This window comes from Saimiri boliviensis, chromosome X (genome assembly GCF_048565385.1).
Source record: "Saimiri boliviensis isolate mSaiBol1 chromosome X, mSaiBol1.pri, whole genome shotgun sequence".
Taxonomy (NCBI): Eukaryota; Metazoa; Chordata; class Mammalia; order Primates; family Cebidae; genus Saimiri; species Saimiri boliviensis.
In genome coordinates, this window is record NC_133470.1 from 48,011,999 (window position 1) to 48,031,751 (window position 19,753).

Below are 19,753 nucleotides of genomic sequence, written 5' to 3' on the forward strand. Positions count from 1 at the left end.
TCTGTTCTATCCTGAGGACAAAGAGATCCACTGGGTATGTTTCCAACCTTCCAGGAAGGACCTGGGAGCCTGGTGAGGGAGACACACCTGCAACAGCAGTAACAGCAACGGGCACAGCCAGTGTGTTCACCAATTCAGGAGAGATCACATTACCAACATCTTCCACTTAAGTTTCCCCATCAACTAACAGCTTATCCTGGAAGTGATCACGTTCTTAGGTAAGTTGGATTCACCTTATTCTATTTTCTCCTGACATGCACAGATAGAAAACAAACTGATACTGAAATGTTGTGTCGGAGTAGAATTGAAGAATGGAATCGGCTGCAGTGATGCGATTTCTGAAGCAGTGGATAAGTCTTTATAAGCTCCCAGATTAAGCAAAATGCCAGCCTCCATCAGTTTACAGGGAAGTGAAATGTATGGAAAACCCAGTTTATTGAAGACTCTGGAAAAAGACATTTGCCTCCCTGTAACACTTAGTTCCTCACCGGTAGCCTCTGCCAATCATTCCAACAACTGCAGCTGCACTCAGAAATTTCCAAAATGCCCCAAGGTGGGCAATGATATTTTGTCTATAAACCACAAATTTAGGATTGGGAAGAAGTATCCTCAAACTTCTTTTTCTTAAATTGCATTTTAGGTTTTGGGGTACATGTGAAGAACATGCAAGATTGTTGCATAGGTACAAACATGGTAGTGTGATCAAACTTCTTATTTGCATCAAAAGAATAGAAATGCTGGCGGTGCACAGTGGCTCACACTTGTAATACCAGCACTTTGGGAGGACGAAGCAGGCAGTTATTGAGGTCAGGAGATCCACACCATCCTGGCTAACACGGTGAAACCTCGTCTCTAATAAAAATACAAAAAATTAGCTGGCACGGTGGCACGCACTTGTAGTCCCTCTTACTCCGGAAGCTGAGTCAAGCGAATTGGTTGAACCCAGAGGTGGAGGTTACAGTGAGCCCAGATCGTGCCACTGCACTACAGACTGGCTGACATAGCAAGACTCCATCTGAAAAGGAAAAAAAAAAAAAAAAAAAGATTGTTGCAATTGGTATAGAGGAAATAGCAGGGTAGCAAGGAGAAGGACACAATGTTCCCCAGGAGGGCTGGCAGGCACCTTCCTTCTCTGTCCTGCTTTCTGAGATTAGAAAGTGGTTCCACGATAGGTGAGGTGGCTCATGCCTCTCATCCCAGCACATTGTGAGGCTGAGGTGTGAGTATTGCTTGAACCTAGGAGTTTGAGATCAGCTTGGGCAACATAAAGACACCTCATCTCTACAAAAAAAAAAAAAAAAAGAAAAAGAAAAAGAAAGAAAGAAAGAAAGAAAAGAAAAAAAAGAAAGAATTTTCCAGGGATGTTGGAGCCTGTATGTAGTCGAAGCTATTTGGGAGGCTGAGATGGAAGGATCACTTGAGCCTGGGAGGTCAAGGTTGCACTGAGTCACGATTTCTCTACTGCGCACCAGGCTGAGTGACATGAGCAACAGACCCTGTCTGAAACAGCAGTAAAAGCAAGTGGTTTGGGGCCAGCTGGGGTGTGCCATGAACTTTATCCTGGAAAAGATCTGTAGCTAGGTAAGTTGGATTCCCCTCATTGCTTCCCCCAGGCATACAGAGCTACAGCAGAAACTGATACTGGAATGTTGTGTCAGAGTGGGATCCAAGAATGGAATGGGCTGCAGTGATGTGATTTTCCAAAGTAATCAATAAGTCTTTCATAACTTCCCAGATGAAACGACATACCAGCCTCTATCAGTTTACAAGGAAGTGACATGTATGGAAAATTCAGTTTATTGAAGACTCTGGAAAGAGATGATTGCCTCCCTTTAAAACTGAGTCCCAAAATGCCAGGAGCCCCTGCCAATCATTCCAACAACCACGGCTGTACTCAGAAACGTACAAAATGTTTTGAAGTAGACAATGATATTCTGGTTATAAATCACAAGTTTAGTATTAAAAAGAAGTATCCTCGAATTTCGTATTTACATCAAAAGAATGGGAATATTGCATTCAGTACAAAGGAAATAACACAGCACCAAGGAAGAGGACACAATGTTTCTCAGGAGGAGTTACAGGCACCTTCCCTCTCTGTCTTGCTTTGCTTTCTGTGATAAGGAAGTGGTTCAGGGATAGGCATGGTGGCTGAAGCCAGCCTGGGAAACATAGGGAGGCCCGTCTAGACAAACAATTTTAAAAAACAGCCAGGCGTGGTGGAGTGTGTCTGTAGTCCCAGCTACTTGGGAGGCTGAGATGCAAGCATCGCTTGAGCCTGGGAATGAGCCATGATTTCTTATTGCACTCCAGGCTGAGCAACAGAGTGAGACCCCATCTCAATTAAAACAAAAATAAAAGAAAGTGTTTCAGGGCCAGCTCGGGTGTGTGGTGAAGCTCCATTTCAAAGATCAAGCACGGCCATGGGACATTGATGGTCAGGATGTTTCTGTGGTAGTCAAGGCTCTGAGATCCTGGGACTGATGTCTTTCTTGGCAAGGAGAGCACTATGCAGGCTGGGAACAGGAGAACATGGCCAGACTAGGTCATCAGGCTACCAGGGACAGCTGTCTGCTGTGGGATCACAGATGAGATCAGGAGAAGGACAGCTGAAAGGAGGAGAAGAGAGGCCATCTCCGCAGGTGAGGGGCAGGTGTCTGTTACTGAAGGGAAGACATTGGCCCTATGTCCTGACATTACTCTAGGCTGCTGTAGAAGGACATGATGGTGCCAGAAAGAATCCCGGGCTGGAGGGAGGAGCAGAATAGCTGGTGTCACCTCCCATCCTGTGTGTTCAATGGTCCCTGAGAGGAGCTCATACAATTTTGGGATCTAAAATGTCATTTTCTGACGTTCCCTCCATTCACCACTGATGAAGAGAAGGGATGTGATATAAACTGAGGCCTTCAGGGAGAAAGTCCAGATGGAGTTGAGAAGCCTTCTCAAAAGTCCTTCTGCCCTACACTTATGTTGAATCTGACATCCTGTTCTTGTTCCTGTATGCTGTGGGATCACTCTTGTAAACCTCATGGATGTCCTGGGGAGAGTGGGTATATAGCAGATAGTCTTGCTACCTAAGAAATTCAATGTTTCTGAAAATTCCCTAGGATGAGCAGTAAATTCCGTGATCTGGGATACCATTAAGGCCACATTACATGAGATTCACCAGGTGTGAATCATGGAATCTTCATGGATCCTGGGTTCCAACTTTCATGGAAACTTGTCTGAGAACTAGTAGAGTTGGGGAATAGTCTGCTTTCCAGCTACAAAGCTTCTTTCTCCTTTGTGAAGGTATAGAATGGGACAGGTTTGGTGTGTTCTCTGAGGTACAAAGCTAAGACCTTCAGGTGAGGAGACCAACACTGACATGCTGCCGGTAATGACACACTTAGGGCACCGTCTCCAAATGATACCCAAGCCAATCCTTTCAAGTCTCCATCTCTTAAATATTGTTGAAGAAACCAAATGGCTCTTCCCTGTGCGGTCTCATGCTATAAAATTCTAAATATTTTGCAATAGTATTTGGCTCTTACTCTTGATTGCACAATTATGCAGCACAGAAGAGTTTTCATGATGCCTCTGACCTGTGGCTCCACCATTCACTGCTGGGAGACACTGAAAAAGTTGCTTAACATCTCTGTGACTCCTTTCTCATTAATCCCATGGAAATACTACTAGTAAATTCACCTACTTCTTGGGGAAGTTTAGAGCACTGACTGTGTGAAGAAGACATGAACAGTTGTCAGGACAGCCCCACGCATATGGTCAGTTTCCAATCAATTCCATTTGTTACTGTTTTGCTGTTAATATTATTACTGTTCCCACATTTCTTAGGAGCATGTTCCAAAGATACAATATCACAACCACATTTGACCCCTTGGATGATCTTTTGATTATCACTTCATTTCTTTAGGGACTCAAGGACTGAGTCTGTGGGGCAGGGCAAGATCATATTCTTATGAGCATAATGAATATTCAGCTGTCCTCACATGGTATTGTGGAGCCTAAATGTAATGCTGGGATTTCATCATCATGAGCTTGTATGAAAATTTTAAATGAAAATTTCTCTAGAAAATCAGAACTGTAATGACCTCTTCATGTGATTTGTATAATGCTTGAAAAAATAGTGACTGGATAAGGAGAGCACACACACATTTAAATATTTTTTAAAATATGAATTTTCTGTTTCATAGTTTTTGCTTTTTGTACCCTAACTGTGTTTGTTTTACACGATATCACAGGTTCTCCCACATTTTCTTCTAACGGTGTCTTAACATTAGATTTTACATGAAGTCCTATCATGCATTTTGAGTTAAATTTTGTATATAGTGTGAGATAAAGGTTGAGGTTCATTAGTTTACATGTCAATGTCCAATTGTTTCACTGTCATTCTCTGAATACAACATCCTTTCACACTAACGTATCTTGGCACCTTATGGAAAAAATCAATTTAAAGTGATTATGTAAGTCTAGCTGTGAACCCTTATTTGTTTCCTTATACCAATATCACACTCTCCTGATTACCACAGTTATGAAATATGTCTTGAAAACAGGTAACGAGTCCTTCAATATTCTTTCTTCTTTATAAAATTGTTAGACTGTTCTAGTCCCTTTGCTTTTCCAATAATTTTTGATGTCAGCTTGTTAATTTATAGAAACAGAAGGCTACACGGATTTTGATTGTGTTTACATTGAACGTATAGTTCATTTGGGAGAAACTGAAATATTCACAACCTTGAGTGTTGCAATCCATTAATGTGGTATACAACTCCATTGATTTCAGCCAGCTTTAATATTTCACAGCAGTGTTTTTTAGGCTTCTGAGTATAGGTCGCATGCATATATGTTACATTTTTCCACTAAATATTTCATGGGTTTTTTGCCGCTATATTAAATGGTAATGATTTTCAATTGTTTATTGCTGATATATAAAAATCGCATTGAGTTTTGCATAGTTATCTTGTACAATATTATTTAGCTTAACTCACATATATATATATTCAAGTCATGGGGTAAGTCTCATTTGGTTATGATGTTATAAATTCTTAATATATTCCTAGTTTTGAACTGCTATTATTATACCATAAACATAAATCTATGCTTTTATGAACATGAGTTGTATTAGTCTGTCATGTTATTTTCTCATAATCTTTGTTTTTGATATCAGGCTGAGCGGGCTCTGTAAAATGCATTGTAAGTGTGATCTCTTTTCAATTATCATAAAGAGTTTGTGTTGAATGGACGGTATTTCTTCACAAATGCTTTGCAGACTCATCCAATGAAATCCCTAGAAATGTAAAATTTATTTCAGAAACAAATTTTCTTTCATTTTTGTTGGTTTTAGTGAATTCAACTTCTTTAATTGGTATAAATGCTATATATGTCATTGATTTTGGGGGAATGAGGTTTGCTAGCTAGTGTCCTCCAAGGAATCTTACCACTCCATTTAAAAAAATAATTTTTTGGAGAGTGCTTTTCACCACGTTCCCTATCACATATTTTATATCTGAAGGATCTGTATTGATGTGCCCTCTGGCATGACTGACGTTTGTAATCCGTATTCTCTCTCTCTCCACCTCTCATCAGTCTGGATGAAGGTTTATTAATTTGACTAATCATCCCCAAAGAAGCCACTTCTGGTTTCACTAATTTTTTCTATAGGTTTTCTCATTCTGTTTAGTTTATTTCTCCTCATATCTTTATTAATTTTCCTTCTTGTTGCTTTGGGTATAATTTGATTTCATTTTTAGAGTTTCTTATTTGTTTATTTATTTTTTCTGAGACTGAATCTGGCACTGTCACTTAGGCTGGAGTGTAGTGGCATGACTGCAGCTCATTGCAACCTCCACTCCTGGGTTCAAATCATTCTCCTGCCTAAGCTAACATGCACAATTAAGTTTTGTATTTTTAGTGGAGACGGGGTTTTGCCATGTCAGCCAGGCTGATCTTAAACTTTTGGCTTAATGTACTCTCCTCGCCTTGGCCTCCCCAGGTACTGGGATTACCGACATGAGCTACCATGCCTGGCCAAGTATTTTTCTAGTTTCTTAATGTGGAAGTTCAGGTAATTGATTTGAGACATTTCTTCCTTTCTGATATAAATACTAAATACTATAAATTTTCCTCTGTGCACTGCTTTAGGGTGTCATCTTGAATATTTTGGTATATGTTTTCATTTTAAAATTTTCTCTAGAATTTCTTCTTTCATCCCTGCTGTACTTAAAAGTGTTTAATTTCCAGGATTCCAGGGATTCCAGTTATCTTTCTACAACTGATTTCTATTTTAATTATTTTGTGGTCACAAAACATGTTTTGTAAGATTTCATTCCTTTTGAATTTGTTGAGATTTGTTTTTTTGGCCCACAATATGATCTATCTTGGTGAACATTCCATGTGCACTTGTGGAGACTGTATATTCTGCTGTTGTTCTGTAACCATCAATTAGGCCAAGTTGGTTGATACTGTTGTTCAAGCCTTCTGCATATATATCTCTCCTGATTTTGTGGTAAACTTTTTTTTTTTTTTTTTACCAGTTGCTGGGAGAAATGTTGAAGTCTTCTGTAAGTGCAGATGTGTTTATTTCTTCCTTCTTATGTAATGGTTTTTCCCTCATGCGTTTTGAAGGTGCATACATTCTCATGGTGTTTTTGTTGTCTGAATCAATGCACCTCCTTATGATTTTTATGTAATGTCCTACTTTGTACCTTGTAATCATCTCCACTATAAATTGTGCTTGGTGAGGTATTGAGTACCTCCAGTTTCTATGTGATTCATATTTGCAGGGTATATTTTTTAACCCTTTACTTGAAACTTTTACCATCTTTTACTTTTATTTTTTATTTTTTTATTTTTTTATTGCATTTTAGGTTTTGGGGTACATGTGATGAACATGCAAGATTGTTGCATAGGTACACACATGGCAGTGTGGTTTGCTGCCTTCCGTCCCCTCACCTGTATCTGTCATTTCTCCCCATGCTATCTCTTCCCACCTCCATTACGCAGCCATCAAAAACAATGAGTTCACATCCTTTGTAGGGACATGGATGAACCTGGAAACCATCATTCTCAGCAAACATCTTTTACTTTTAAAACTCATTTATTTTTAAATTGTGGTCCTTTATAATGCATATAATTTGTTCTTATTCTTTTTATCCAGGCTTACAAGCTCTAACTTTTACATTTCAGACAGGCCTTTTTCTGTCACCCAGACTGGAGTGCAGTGGTGTGATCATAGCTCACTGCAGCCTTGACTTTCTGGGCTCGAGTGATCCTCCCACCTCAGTCCCTGGAGGAGCTGGAACTAGAGGTGTGCATCACCACACCTGCTTAGTATATTTTGTATTTGTAGAGACAACGTCTCACTATGTTGCCCTGGATGGTCTTGACTTCCTGCCCTGAAGAGATCATCCCACCTTGGCCTCTCAAAGTGCTGGTATTAGGGGCATGAGGCACTGCACCTGGCCAAACTCTGACTTTTCATAGACAAGTGTAAGCAAATTTATGTGGAAACAGTTTACCTTGAATCTTCCAATTTGAGATATAGATATATTATATATATATATAATATATATATTTTTTTTGCTATATATTTTGATTTATTACATCTGCTTTTTGTTGTTCTGCCTGTTTCTTCCCTTCCTTTAGACCAGTTTAACATTTTGTTCTACACCGCTTCCATCTCCACTGTTGTTGGCTTACTAGTTACATACCTTTGTTTCTAGGGATTGCTCTAAGGATTACTATATGTATCTGTAAGTCAGAGTAAGCCTTCAAGTGCAATACCTTATTTCCTATCCCTTCCTTCTATTCTTTAGACTCTCATTGTCTTATATTTTAATTCTACATATGTGAAAAACCTCATACTACATTGTTACTATTTTTGATGTAAGCTGCCAATTATCTTTTAAAGAGATTAAATATAAGAAAAGCATTCTGATTTAGCCACAATTTGACCACTTCCTGCTCTGTTCAGTCCTTTCGGTGGTTCCAAATTTCCTTCTGATATAATTTTCCCTCTACTTGAAGAACTTCCTTTAATAAATTTTGTGGGGTAGATCTGCTGACTGTGAATAATGTCAGCTTCTTGCTTGTTTGCTTGCTTGTTTAAATTTTTGTTTTATTTTTGTTTATTGGAAAATGCTAGAATTGATTAGAAAATCTTTGGTTGTATAGCTGCAGAGAAGAAGTGTACCGCCCTTCTGAAGTTTGTTTTCCCGTATGTAACATGTTTCTTTCTTTCTTTTTTTTTTTTTTTTCTTCTGGGCTTTAGCTTTGGTGTTGGAGTCAATTATGTCAGTAGCTGAGCTGGGCTTCAATTGTGTTCACTCCTCAACACACACACCAGGAGTGTTGGGCAGCCATCAGATGATTATTAGGCAGCTGTTAATTGTTTCTCCAAAATAGTAATTGGTTACAGCCGGCACCAGGGAAAGGTGGTCTCCCAATAGATGGAAAACATCTGAAACTGATCTGCAGCTTCCCAGTTAGATCTCAGGTATGGGGAAAAGTAATACAAGATTCTGGAAGTATGCCAATGTAGAAAACTCCAAGTCATGTAGTCATGACACGCACTTGGTCTTTCAAGTTGCCCACTTTGCCCTCTTCCAAGTGTACCTTGTTTCCTTTCTTTGGTTTCCTTCTTCACTGCTCTAAAGCTTTCTAATAAAATTTCACTCCTGCTCTGAAACTTGCCTTGGTCTCTCCTTCTGCCTTATGCCCTTCGGTGGAACTCTTTCTTCTGAGGAGGCAAGAATTGAGGTTGCTGCAGATCTGTATGGATTTGCCGCTGGTAACTCGGATACCTTCCACCCTTTACAATCCTACTCCTGATGTGGCACTCAGCATGGCGTACACACCTGGGCCACAACAGACTCTCTCCCAGGGGGTGACTGCTGCTGCTCTTGGTGGAGGCAGGGGCTTCTCAGTTCTCCTGCTCAATCTCAGTGTTAGGCAAGTCCTTTATGCTTAACCCTCAGGGGCAGGACTTTCTCAGCATTCCGATCAGGCTCCATTTGTGTTGGCCAAATTCCTCCCTGTTTCACTGGGGAAACTTGTGTGGGAGTTTCCTTTTCTTCTCCCAAAATGTCAGACTTCTGTTCTATACCAGTGTGGGTTAATGGGAGAAGCTGGGTTTCCTGCCCTTTCTCCAGACTCAAACATCTTTGCATGCATTCCTCCTCAGACTTTCACTAGGGACTTATGTTGAGGGAATTTCCTGTCCCTCTTCCAATGACTGGTAACATTGCTTCTGTAAGAGAAGGTGTTGGTGTTGTATTTATACCATACAATATTATTCAGGGTAAATAAGGAGATCCTGCCATTTTCCACAATATAGATAGATGTGCAGGACATTATGCCAAGTGAAATATGCTAGAGAAAGTAAAGTACTGATTGATCCCACTTATGTGTGGAATCAGAAAGAAAGGTGGGAGCAGGGAGAAAAAAGAATGAGAGACAGAGATGGAAAGAGGAAAAAAGGAAGGCAGGAAGGGAGGGAGTAGCAAGGAAGGAAAAGAAAGAATGAAAGAAAATGAGAGAGAAAGAAAAAGGTAGAATATAGGGAGATAAAGAATAAAGTGGTGATGATCAGGGACAGGGAAGGATGGGGGAGGAAATGGGGAGAGGAAGGTCCAAGGATACAAAGTCTCAGTGATATAGGATGAACAAGCCTAGAGATGTAAGGTATGGCATGAAGATTGTTGTTAATGTATTATATTAGACACTTTGGTTAAATAAGTAGATTTTAACTGTTCTTGTCACACAAAAGTCACTGTGAGATGAAACAATAGGTTAATTTGCTTCACTACAGTAGCCATAGTACTATCTTTATGTATCCCATAGCATCGTGTTGTAAACTTCAAATGTACACAATAAAAATTACTTTTTATAAAAGGGACAAGATTTGGAAGAAATCAGAGTTTCACCCACTGAGGGTACCCCCAGGCCTCCGTGGATTCCCCCCAGTCTTCCTCATGAATGCCAGGTGGAGGTGTGCAGGAAAAGGCTGGCAAGTGAATGTGGATTCCACTTGTGTCTGAGACTTCAAGGGATTCCGGCTCTCCCAATTGTCTGAGTTTGACCTTTATGAGTTTGTTACATTTTAAGTTGTCTCCTTGTTAACCCCGCTTATTATTGTCACTTTTTACACACGTGCTCTGCCAGAGATGATGCATCTCTCCTCAGGGGTACCCTTTTGTACCAGTTCCCATGGCTCCCTTGTTGACTCAGCTAATTTATTTTTATCTTATTTTTACTTTTTTTGTAAAATCAGGGTCTCACTGTGTTGCCAGGAGTGGTCTCAAACTCCTGGTCTCAAGTGATCCTCTGACCCGGCCTCCCAAAGTGCTGGGATTTATAGGTGTGAGCCACTGTGCCCGGTTTTTTGCTCAGTTTTTAATCTGGTTATCTGTTTTCTTACTGTGAAGTTCCTTATATATTTTGGATTATCACCCCTTCTCACTTGTATGGTTCACAAATATATTCTCTCATTCCGTAGGTTGTCTTTGCACACTGTTGATTATTTCTTTTACTGTGCAGAAGTTTCTGCATTTGATATAATCTCATTCATTTACTTTTGCTTTTGTTCCCTGTGCTCTGGTGATCATACCCAAAAAATCATTGCCCAGACCCACCTTATGGAGCTTTCTTCCTATATTTCCTTCTAGTAGCTTCATGTGTTTGGGTCTTACGTTATAAGATGTTAATTCATTTTAAGTTGACTTTTGTATATGGTGAGAGCTGAGGACGGAATTTAATTCCTCTTCATGTGGATATGCCATTCTCCAAATACCATTTATCAAAGGATGCCCTTCCTTCACTGTGTGTTCTTGGCACCTCTGTCAAAAACCAATTGACCGTAAGTGTATGGATGTACTTCTGGGGTCTCTATTCTGTTCCATTAGGCCATGTGTCTATTTTGGGGATGCCCCAATACTTCAGTTCTTTTTCTGGATTTATATTACTCGATTTTGTTGTCCTCACTCCTCTCTGTCAGTTTTCATGTATTTCTTGGCTTTGCTCTACATTCTTGCCTTTGGAGAACTGATGTATCATTATAACGTTAGGTGTTAGAAGTTATGGTGAGGTAAAAGGATGCTCAATAGCCTTTTCCCTCAAAGTGTATGCAATTTGGCTAAGGACACACATAAATTAATTAAAAGCTTTTCTTTTTTTGTTTTTGAGACACCATCTGGCTTTGTCACCCAGGCTGGAGTGCAGTGGTGTGTTGCTACCATACTGTAGCCTTGAGCTCCTGGGCACAAGTGATCCTCCTACCCTGACCTCCCATGGGACTGGGATTACCAGTGTGAACCATCAAAACAAAATAAAGACAAGTGTGAACCATCAAACCCAGCCCAGAGACATGTAAATTTACCATTGTAATTTTTTGAAATAATTAACTCAATTTGATTTTGTCATAATTCTTTCAAAGACATTGGGTACAGAGAAATTAATTCTTTCTAAGACTAAAATAGTCATTAAAAAGATGGGTGCTGGCTGGGCAGAGTGGCTCATGCTTGTAATCCCAGCACTTCGGGAGGCCGAGGCGGGCAGACAACTTGAGGTCAGGAGTTTGAGATGAACCCGGCCAACGTGGAGAAACCTCTTCTCTACTAAAAATACAAAAATTAGCCAGGAGAAGAGGCGGGTGCCTGTATTCTCAGCTACTCAAAAGGGTGAGGCAGGAGAATCACTTGAACCTGGGAGGCAGAGGTTGCAGTGAGGTAATTGTGCCACTCAATTCCAACCCAAATGAAAAAAAAATTAAAGGCAGATTTAACAACTTGGATTAAAAATCAAAGTACATGAGGAGATGGATTCCTCATTTGTCCTGATGTGATTATTATGTATTGTATGCCTGTTTCAAAATATCTCATATAACCCATAAATATATACACCTACTATGTACTCACAAAAATTTAAAAAAGACAATTTGCCCATGTTTGACCTTTATGAATTTGTTTCATTTTCAATTCAGAAAAAACTCTGAAAAAAATCAAAGTGAAGAAGGCAATTTCCACCTTTTGAGGGACAAAGTTTCTCTAATTAACTGCTTGGAGTTACATAATTCAGCCATTGCTAGTTCTATAACGTTTTCATTCCAATTTTAATTTTAGAAATTTCATTAATTTTGTTATCCAGTGGGTCTGAGGTAGAAAAACAGAGGAGGGAACTGCTTTCATGTCTTAGGTCAGTGCCCACTAAGACATGTGAAATAGGCTTTTTATTCCTTCAGCATCTTGTAATAGCTAAACACAGAGAACCCGTTAGTAGAAGAATCAGTGTTGCTGATGCTGCTTTCACAGTAAAAGGACTGGCTCCAGAGTCATGATAGTGGAGAAGATTGGGAGTTAGTAAAGGTGCCAACCTAAGTAAGTTTTGGACCAAAAAAAAAAAAAATACAAAAGTAGCCATTTAATGATCCCCTAAATGATGATAAATGAGGAAGTATTGAGAAGAGGCAAAGGCAAATTTACAGAAGTCAGACTGCTAAATGGCTCCTCTGAGAAGCAGATTTATCCTTGGGCATTCACACTCATGGACTTTTGCTTCTTGTCTGATGACTGAGCACCATGATTCTTTCCCTTGAGGTCAGGAGTTTGACCTGTAATGATGAAAGATATAAAGATATAGATGGTATTCATGCCAGGAAATACTATTAGAGCAAATATTATAGCCTTCTTCCTTGCACAGAGAGCAACATTCCATAAATTTTAACCAAGAAAAAATGGAAACTAGGGTCCTCTCTATCCACCAACCCTCAAATGATACCTGAAAAGGAAAATTGATGGCCGGGAGCAGTGGCTCACATCTATAATCCCAGCACTTTGGGAGGCTGAGGTGGGTGGATCACAAGGTCAAGAGATCGAGAACATCCTGGCCAACATGGTGAAACCCCGTCTCTACTAAAAATACAAAAATTAGCTGGGCATGGTGGCAAGCACCTGTGGTCCCAGCTACTCTGGAGGCTGAGGCAGGAGAATTGCTTGAACCCAGGAGGCGGAGGTTGCAGTGAGCTATGATTGTGCCACTGCACTCCAACCTGGTGCCTAGTGAAGGAGCTAGACTCTGTCACCAAAAAAAAAAAAAAAAAAAAAAAGAAAAAGAAAGAAAGAAAAGGAAAATTGACATAATCAAATGTGATGGTAAATAGCTTTTATTATTTTGAGATCCATTCCATCAATACCTAGTTTATTGAGGGTTTTTAGCATAAAGGGCTGTTGAATTTTGTCAAAGGCCTTCTCTGCATCAATTGAGATAATCATGTGGTTTTTGTCTTTGGTTCTGTTTATGTGGTGAATTACGTTTATAGACTTCCATATGTTGAACCAGCCTTGCATCCCTGGGATGAAGCCTACTTGAACATGGTGAATAAGCTTTTTGATGTGCTGCTGCAATTGGCTTGCCAGTATTTTATTGAAGATTTTTGCGTCTATGTTCATCATGGATATTGGCCTGAAGTTTTCTTTTGTTGTTGAGTCTCTGCTGGGTTTTGGTATCAGGATGATGTTGGTCTCATAAAATGATTTGGGAAGGATTCCCTCTTTTTGGATTACAAACCAGCAGCCAATATCATACCGAATGGGCAAAAACTGGAAGCATTCCCTTTGAAATCTGGCACTAGACAAGGATGCCCTCTCTCACTACTCCTATTCAATATAGTACTGGAAGTTCTAGCCAGAGCAATCAGGCAAGAAAAAGAAATAAAGGGTATTCAAATAGAAAAGGAGCAAGTCAAATTGTCTTTATTTGCAGATGACATGATTGTATACCTAGAAGACCCCATCATCTCAGCCCAAAATCTCCTGAAACTGATAAGCAACTTCAGCAATTCTCAGGATACAAAATCAATCTGCAAAAATCACAAGCTTTCCTATACACCAATAACAGACTTAAAGAGAGCCAAATCAAGAACAAACTGCCATTCACAATTGCCACAAAGAGAATAAAATACCTAGGAATACAACTAGCAAGGAACGGAAAGGACCTCTTCAAGGAGAACTACAAGCCATTGCTCAACAAAATAAGAGAGGACACAAACAGATGGAGAAACATTCCATGTTCATGGCTAGGAAGAATCAATATCGTGAAAATGGCCATACTGCCCAAAGTAATTTACAGATTCAATGCTATGCCCATCAAGCTACCAATGACCTTCTTCACAGAACTGGAAAAAAAACACCTTAAACTTCATATGGAACCAAAAGAGAGCCCACATAGCCAAGTCAATTCTAAGCAAAAAGAACAAAGCGGGAGGCATCACAGTACCGGACTTCAAACTATACTACAAGGCTACAGTAATCAAAACAGCATGGTATTGGTACCAAAACAGAGATACAGACCAATGGAACAGAACAGAGGCCTCGGAGGCAACACAACATATCTACAACCATCCGATCTTTGACAAACCTGACAAAAACAAGCAATGGGGAAAGGATCCCCTGTTTAATAAATGGTGTTGGGAAAACTGGCTAGCCATGTGCAGAAAGCAGAAACTGGACCCCTTCCTGACACCTTACACTAAAATTAACAATTAACAAATTCCTGACACCTTACACTAAGATTAACTCCAGATGGATTAAAGACTTAAACAGAAGACCTAACACCATAAAAACCCTAGAAGAAAATCTAGGCAAAACCATTCAGGACATAGGCGTAGCCAAGGACTTCATGACCAAAACAGCAAAAGCATTGGCAACAAAAGCCAAAATAGACAAATGGGACCTAATCAAACTCCACAGCTTCTGTATGGCAAAAGAAACAGTCATTAGAGTGAATCAGCAACCAACAGAATGGGAAAAAATTTTTGCAGTCTACCCATCTGACAAAGGGCTGATATCCAGAATTTACAAAGAGCTAAAACAGATTTACAGGAAAAAATCAAACTGCAGCCATCGAAAATGATGTGTTTGTGTCCTTTGTAGGGACATGGATGAACCTGGAAACCAACATTCTCAGCAAACTGACACAAGAGCAGAAAATCAAACACCACATGTTCTCACTCATAGGCGGGTGTTGAACAATGAGAACACATGGACACAGGGATGGGAGCACTACACACTGGGTTCTGTTGGGGGGAAATGGGGAAGGGATGGGGCAGTGGGGAGCTGGGGAGAGATAACATGGGGAGAAATGACAGATACAGGTGAGGGGAAGGAAGGCAGCAAACCACACTGCCATGTGTGTACCTATGCAACAATCTTGCATGTCCTTCACATGTACCCCAAAACCTAAAATGCAATTTAAAAAAAGAAAGAAAGGAAAACTTGAAAAAAAAAAAACAAACAAACAAGCCCATTCAAAAGTGGGTGAAGGATATGAACAGATACTTTACAAAAGAAGACATACATGAGGCCAACAAACATGAAAAAATGCTCATCATCACTGGTCATTAGAGAAATGCAAATCAAAACCACATTGAGATACCATCTCACACCAGTTAGAATGGTGATCATTAAAAAATCTGGAGACAACAGATGCTGGAGAGGATATGGAGAAATAGGAACACTTTTACATGGTTGGTGGGAGTATAAATTAGTTCAACCATTGTTGAAGACAGTGTGGTGATTCCTTAAGAACTTAGAATTAGAAATTCCATTTGACCCAGCAATTCCATTACTGGGTATATATCCAAAGGATTATAAATCATTCTACTATAAGAACACATGCATACGAATGTTCATTGCAGCACTGTTTACAATAGCGAAGACCTGGAACCAACCCAAATGCCCATTGATGACAGACTGGACAGGGAAAATGTGGCACATATACACCCTGTAATATTATGCAACCATCAAAAACGATGAGTTCATGTCCTTTGTAGGGACATGGATGAACCTGGAAACCATCATTCTCAGCAACCTGACACAAGAACAGAAAATCAAACACTGCATGTTCTCATTCATAGGCAGGTGTTGAACAATGAGAACACGTGGACACAGGGAGGGGAACATCACACACTGGGGTCTCTTGGGGGGAAATAGGGGAGGGAAATAGGGGAAATAGAGATAGCCTGGGGAGAAATGCCAGATGTAGGTGAAGGGGAGGAAGGCAGCAAATCACACTGCCACGTGTGTACCTATGCAACAATCTTGCATGTTCTTCACATGTACCCCAAAACCTAAAATGCAATAAAAAAGAAATTAAAAAAATAATAAAATGCTTTATTATTTGATGATTCGATATGGCTTTGACCCAATTTCTGTCTGTATCCGATAGTGTTTCAGTTTTGCAGTCAGGCTTCTGGGGTCTGAACTACCTTCCAAAGAAAGTCTGCATTTGAACTGTTTCTCAAGGGGCAGTAATGCTGTCTCTTTTTATTATCAAAAGCATAATATTGTGGAATACAGAAAGCATGTAATTATGAATCTTAATGGATAATATACCTCCTCCTGGCATTTTAAATTGCTATGATTTTGGCACACTCTGCCCCTGGACATCAAAACAGTCTCCACATTCATCCCCAGTCTTTGACTGAGACAGCTCCTGGAGATCAGCCTCCAGGTCAGGTACTTAAAAATACAAAAGGTATAGATTGGAGCAGCAAAATAAGAATGATAAATAAGGAAATGATCCTATTCTTTTCCCCAGTGTTATGCAAAAAAAGCCTGTAGGCTACTGTGGTAATAAGTGTGATACAAAGATGTCCCACCTTTGCCTTCCTGTATTATGATACCTTGTCTTAAATGACAATCTGAGGATAAATCACACACACCTACATTTCCCGTGCTTTACCATTGTGTATTATAAACACACAGCTATCTAGGAAATCTGAAGTATCTCAGTTACCTAGGACATCTGAAGACTGACCCACAGATAGCATTTTAATCAAAACTTAAATGTAATTTTCTGAAGGATTAGATGAATGTATTGGTGGGCCAATGGTAAACCTTATAGTGGTGACACTCATCCCCTGTTGAGGTAACTTGAAAATGTTGGCGTTAACCTTAACTAAAGTAATGCTTAGGTCCAGAGGCTCTATATGTGACTTTCCATACATGAATGTTATAAAGAAAAAAGTATGCAATGTAACAGAAAAATCACTGCCTTCTAGTGAGAGTACAAGGACTGGAGTGCGAAGAAATTAATGGGCATTGTTGACAGTCATATTCTGGAAACACCTTAACAGTGAATTGGGAAAATAATCCATGGCCCAAATTCTGTCTATGTTTAGTTTGAAAATGCTATCCATTGAGAAAATAATTTGTTTCATGATAATCTTATCTGACTTTGAGTTTTCTAATTATAAAAATACTGAAACAACTTTTAAAAGCCCCTTCAAAATCCTACTAATATAGTTACCTGTAGGCCAGTGTCCTGCATTATCCACCTTTTACCAAACACACTGTCAAAAATACACACCAAAGGAAAGAAGTGGCTGTCATTCATTGGCCTCTTTTCTGGAGTTCCTATCCTCTTCACTGAACTGCGTTTTCTCCTAAGCCAGTACTGAAGAACCTTACAGTACAGACTCATTTGATTATTAACCATTTTTATGCAAAATCATTTACACTTTCTTTTTTATTTTATTTTACTTTATTTTTTTAATTGCATTTTAGGTTTTGAGGTACATGTGATGAACATGCAAGATTGTTGCATAGGTACACACATGGCAGTGTGGTTTGCTGCCTTCCGTCCCCTCACCTGTATCTGTCTGACACAAGAGCAGAAAATCAAATACCGTATATTCTCACTCATAGGCGGGTGTTGAACAATGAGAACACATGGACACAGGGAGGGGAGCACTACACACTGGGGTCCGTTGGGGGGAAATGGGGGAGGGGCGGGGGGGTGGGGAGGTGGGAAGAGATAGCATGGGGAGAAATGACAGATCATTTACATTTTCTAAGCTAGATGGTAGGAATGCAAAACTTGGAACAAAATATGAATTCTTTCTCCATGAGTCAAGTGTTCTTGGTAAGTCTGAATCTCTGAGCTTCAGTTTTCATATATTTTTATTATTTATTTATTTGAGATATTTTCTCGCTATGTCACTCGGGCTGGAGTGTAGTGGCACAATTTTGGCTTACTGCATCCTCCACCACCTGGCTCAAGCAATTCTGCCTCAGCCTACTTACTAGCTGGTATTATGGGCATGCAGCACCACGGCCAGGTAATTTTTATATTTTTTGTAGAGACTTGGTTTTACCATACTGACCAGGCTGGTCTCAAACTCCCGGCCTCAGGTTATCCGCCCGCCTTGGCCTCCCAAAGTGTAGGGATTACAGGCATGAGCCACTGTGCCTGGCCTCAGTTTTCTTGTTTACAAAATGACGTCAACATCCCTTTGCAAATGGGCTTTGTTCAGGGCGTTTTAGAGTAGGGTGACTTGGCACCACACATGCTATTAAAGGGTGCTTATAACACTGGGGACACCATGGCTGAGAAGCTCACACTGCAATATCCTACGAAGATCAAATAATGCATTTTTATACAGCCAGTTAAATGGCATCTGATTTGGGAAGTACTGTATTTTCAAGCATACAAAATGCATCTCAAAGAAAAAGAGGGACTTTTTTTATCCAGGGACTGTGAGAAGCTGCAAACTATACCTGTCACATTTACAGTCAACTCTTAGCAAATGTTTGAGATTATTTCCTAATGTTGTTTTTTTTTTTTTTTTTTCCTCGTGTTTCTGGTCATGGCATAAGGCTTGATGCATACATGGGCCTCCTCCCAGTCCCATAGACATTCTTTCTTTCCCTTTATAGCACCTTGAATCTTAGCTGCACCCTGATCTTCTTCTCTCTTCTGACCAGGTGTATGATCCTGACTTTCAGCTGATGTTTCTTCTTGTTGAGGCTCTGGCACGCTGGGCTGCTGGGACAAGAGGTGTGTGTGTGTGTGTGTGTGTGTGTGTGTGTGTGTGTGCAGATAAGAAATGTTCTCATCAATGCATGTCAATAATATGAATATACAGATTACATAGACACTTCTGATCATATGCATGTTTAAAGAAATGCTTCAACACTATCCCAACACTATTCCACATACTTATTCTTCATAAAGTTACTTTTCCCACAGAGAGGTTACTCTAAGACCGTTACCCTCAATGGCCTGGGTAGCCGCTTTAATTTATGTTGGGTTGAATGTGTATAATGTGCTATGAATAAGCATGAGGAGGAAATCACCAGTCAAATCTGGGAAAAACAAGTTCACACATCCAGACAAAACCAGTATGTAGCCCTCTTGGGTTACTCTCCTTTATGAGATGCATTGATTTTTTTATCAACATGGGAGACCTTCGTCGGTGTATCTATACTAGTTCAACAACACTACCAGAAAAAGACATTTCTGCTAGTAGAAAACATCAAACGTTGAGTCACTCACAGGAATATGCCCAATCAGTTGATCAAATTGTAAACATCGTCTTGCTCTGTATCGTCTTCCTCGCCATGCCATATTTCACTCTACAAACAGAATAGGGTGCACTTTGGGAGGCCAAGACTGATGGATCACCTGGGGTCAGAAGTTCAAGGCCAGCCTGGCCAATATGGTGAAACCCCATCTCTATTAAAAATAAAAAAATCTTAGCCATGTGTGGTGTCAGTCACCTGTAATCCCAGCTATCCCAGAGGCTGAGACAGGAGAATTGCTTGAACCCAGGAGGCAAAGGATGCAGCCAGCCAAGATCATGCCATGGCACCCCAGTATGGGGAACAAGAGCAAAACTCCTTAAAAAACCAAACCAAACCAAACCAAACCAAACCAAACCAAACCAGAATACTGTGATTGGAAAAAATATATGTGAGAGTAT

The 19,753-nt window shown here is 40.0% G+C and overlaps 1 protein-coding gene across 1 annotated transcript; it reads right to left on the reverse strand.

The window, feature by feature from the left end:
• Positions 1–16,404: 16,404 nt before the first annotated feature.
• Positions 16,405–19,398, reverse strand: LOC101039379 (X antigen family member 5-like). Its single transcript, XM_010333055.2, has 3 exons — positions 19,327–19,398; positions 18,711–18,816; positions 16,405–16,508 (listed from the first exon to the last, which is right to left on the reverse strand). The coding sequence occupies exons 1-3, from the start codon at positions 19,396–19,398 to the stop codon at positions 16,405–16,407; spliced, it is 282 nt and encodes a 93-aa protein (XP_010331357.2).
• Between the last annotated feature and the right edge of the window lie 355 nt (positions 19,399–19,753).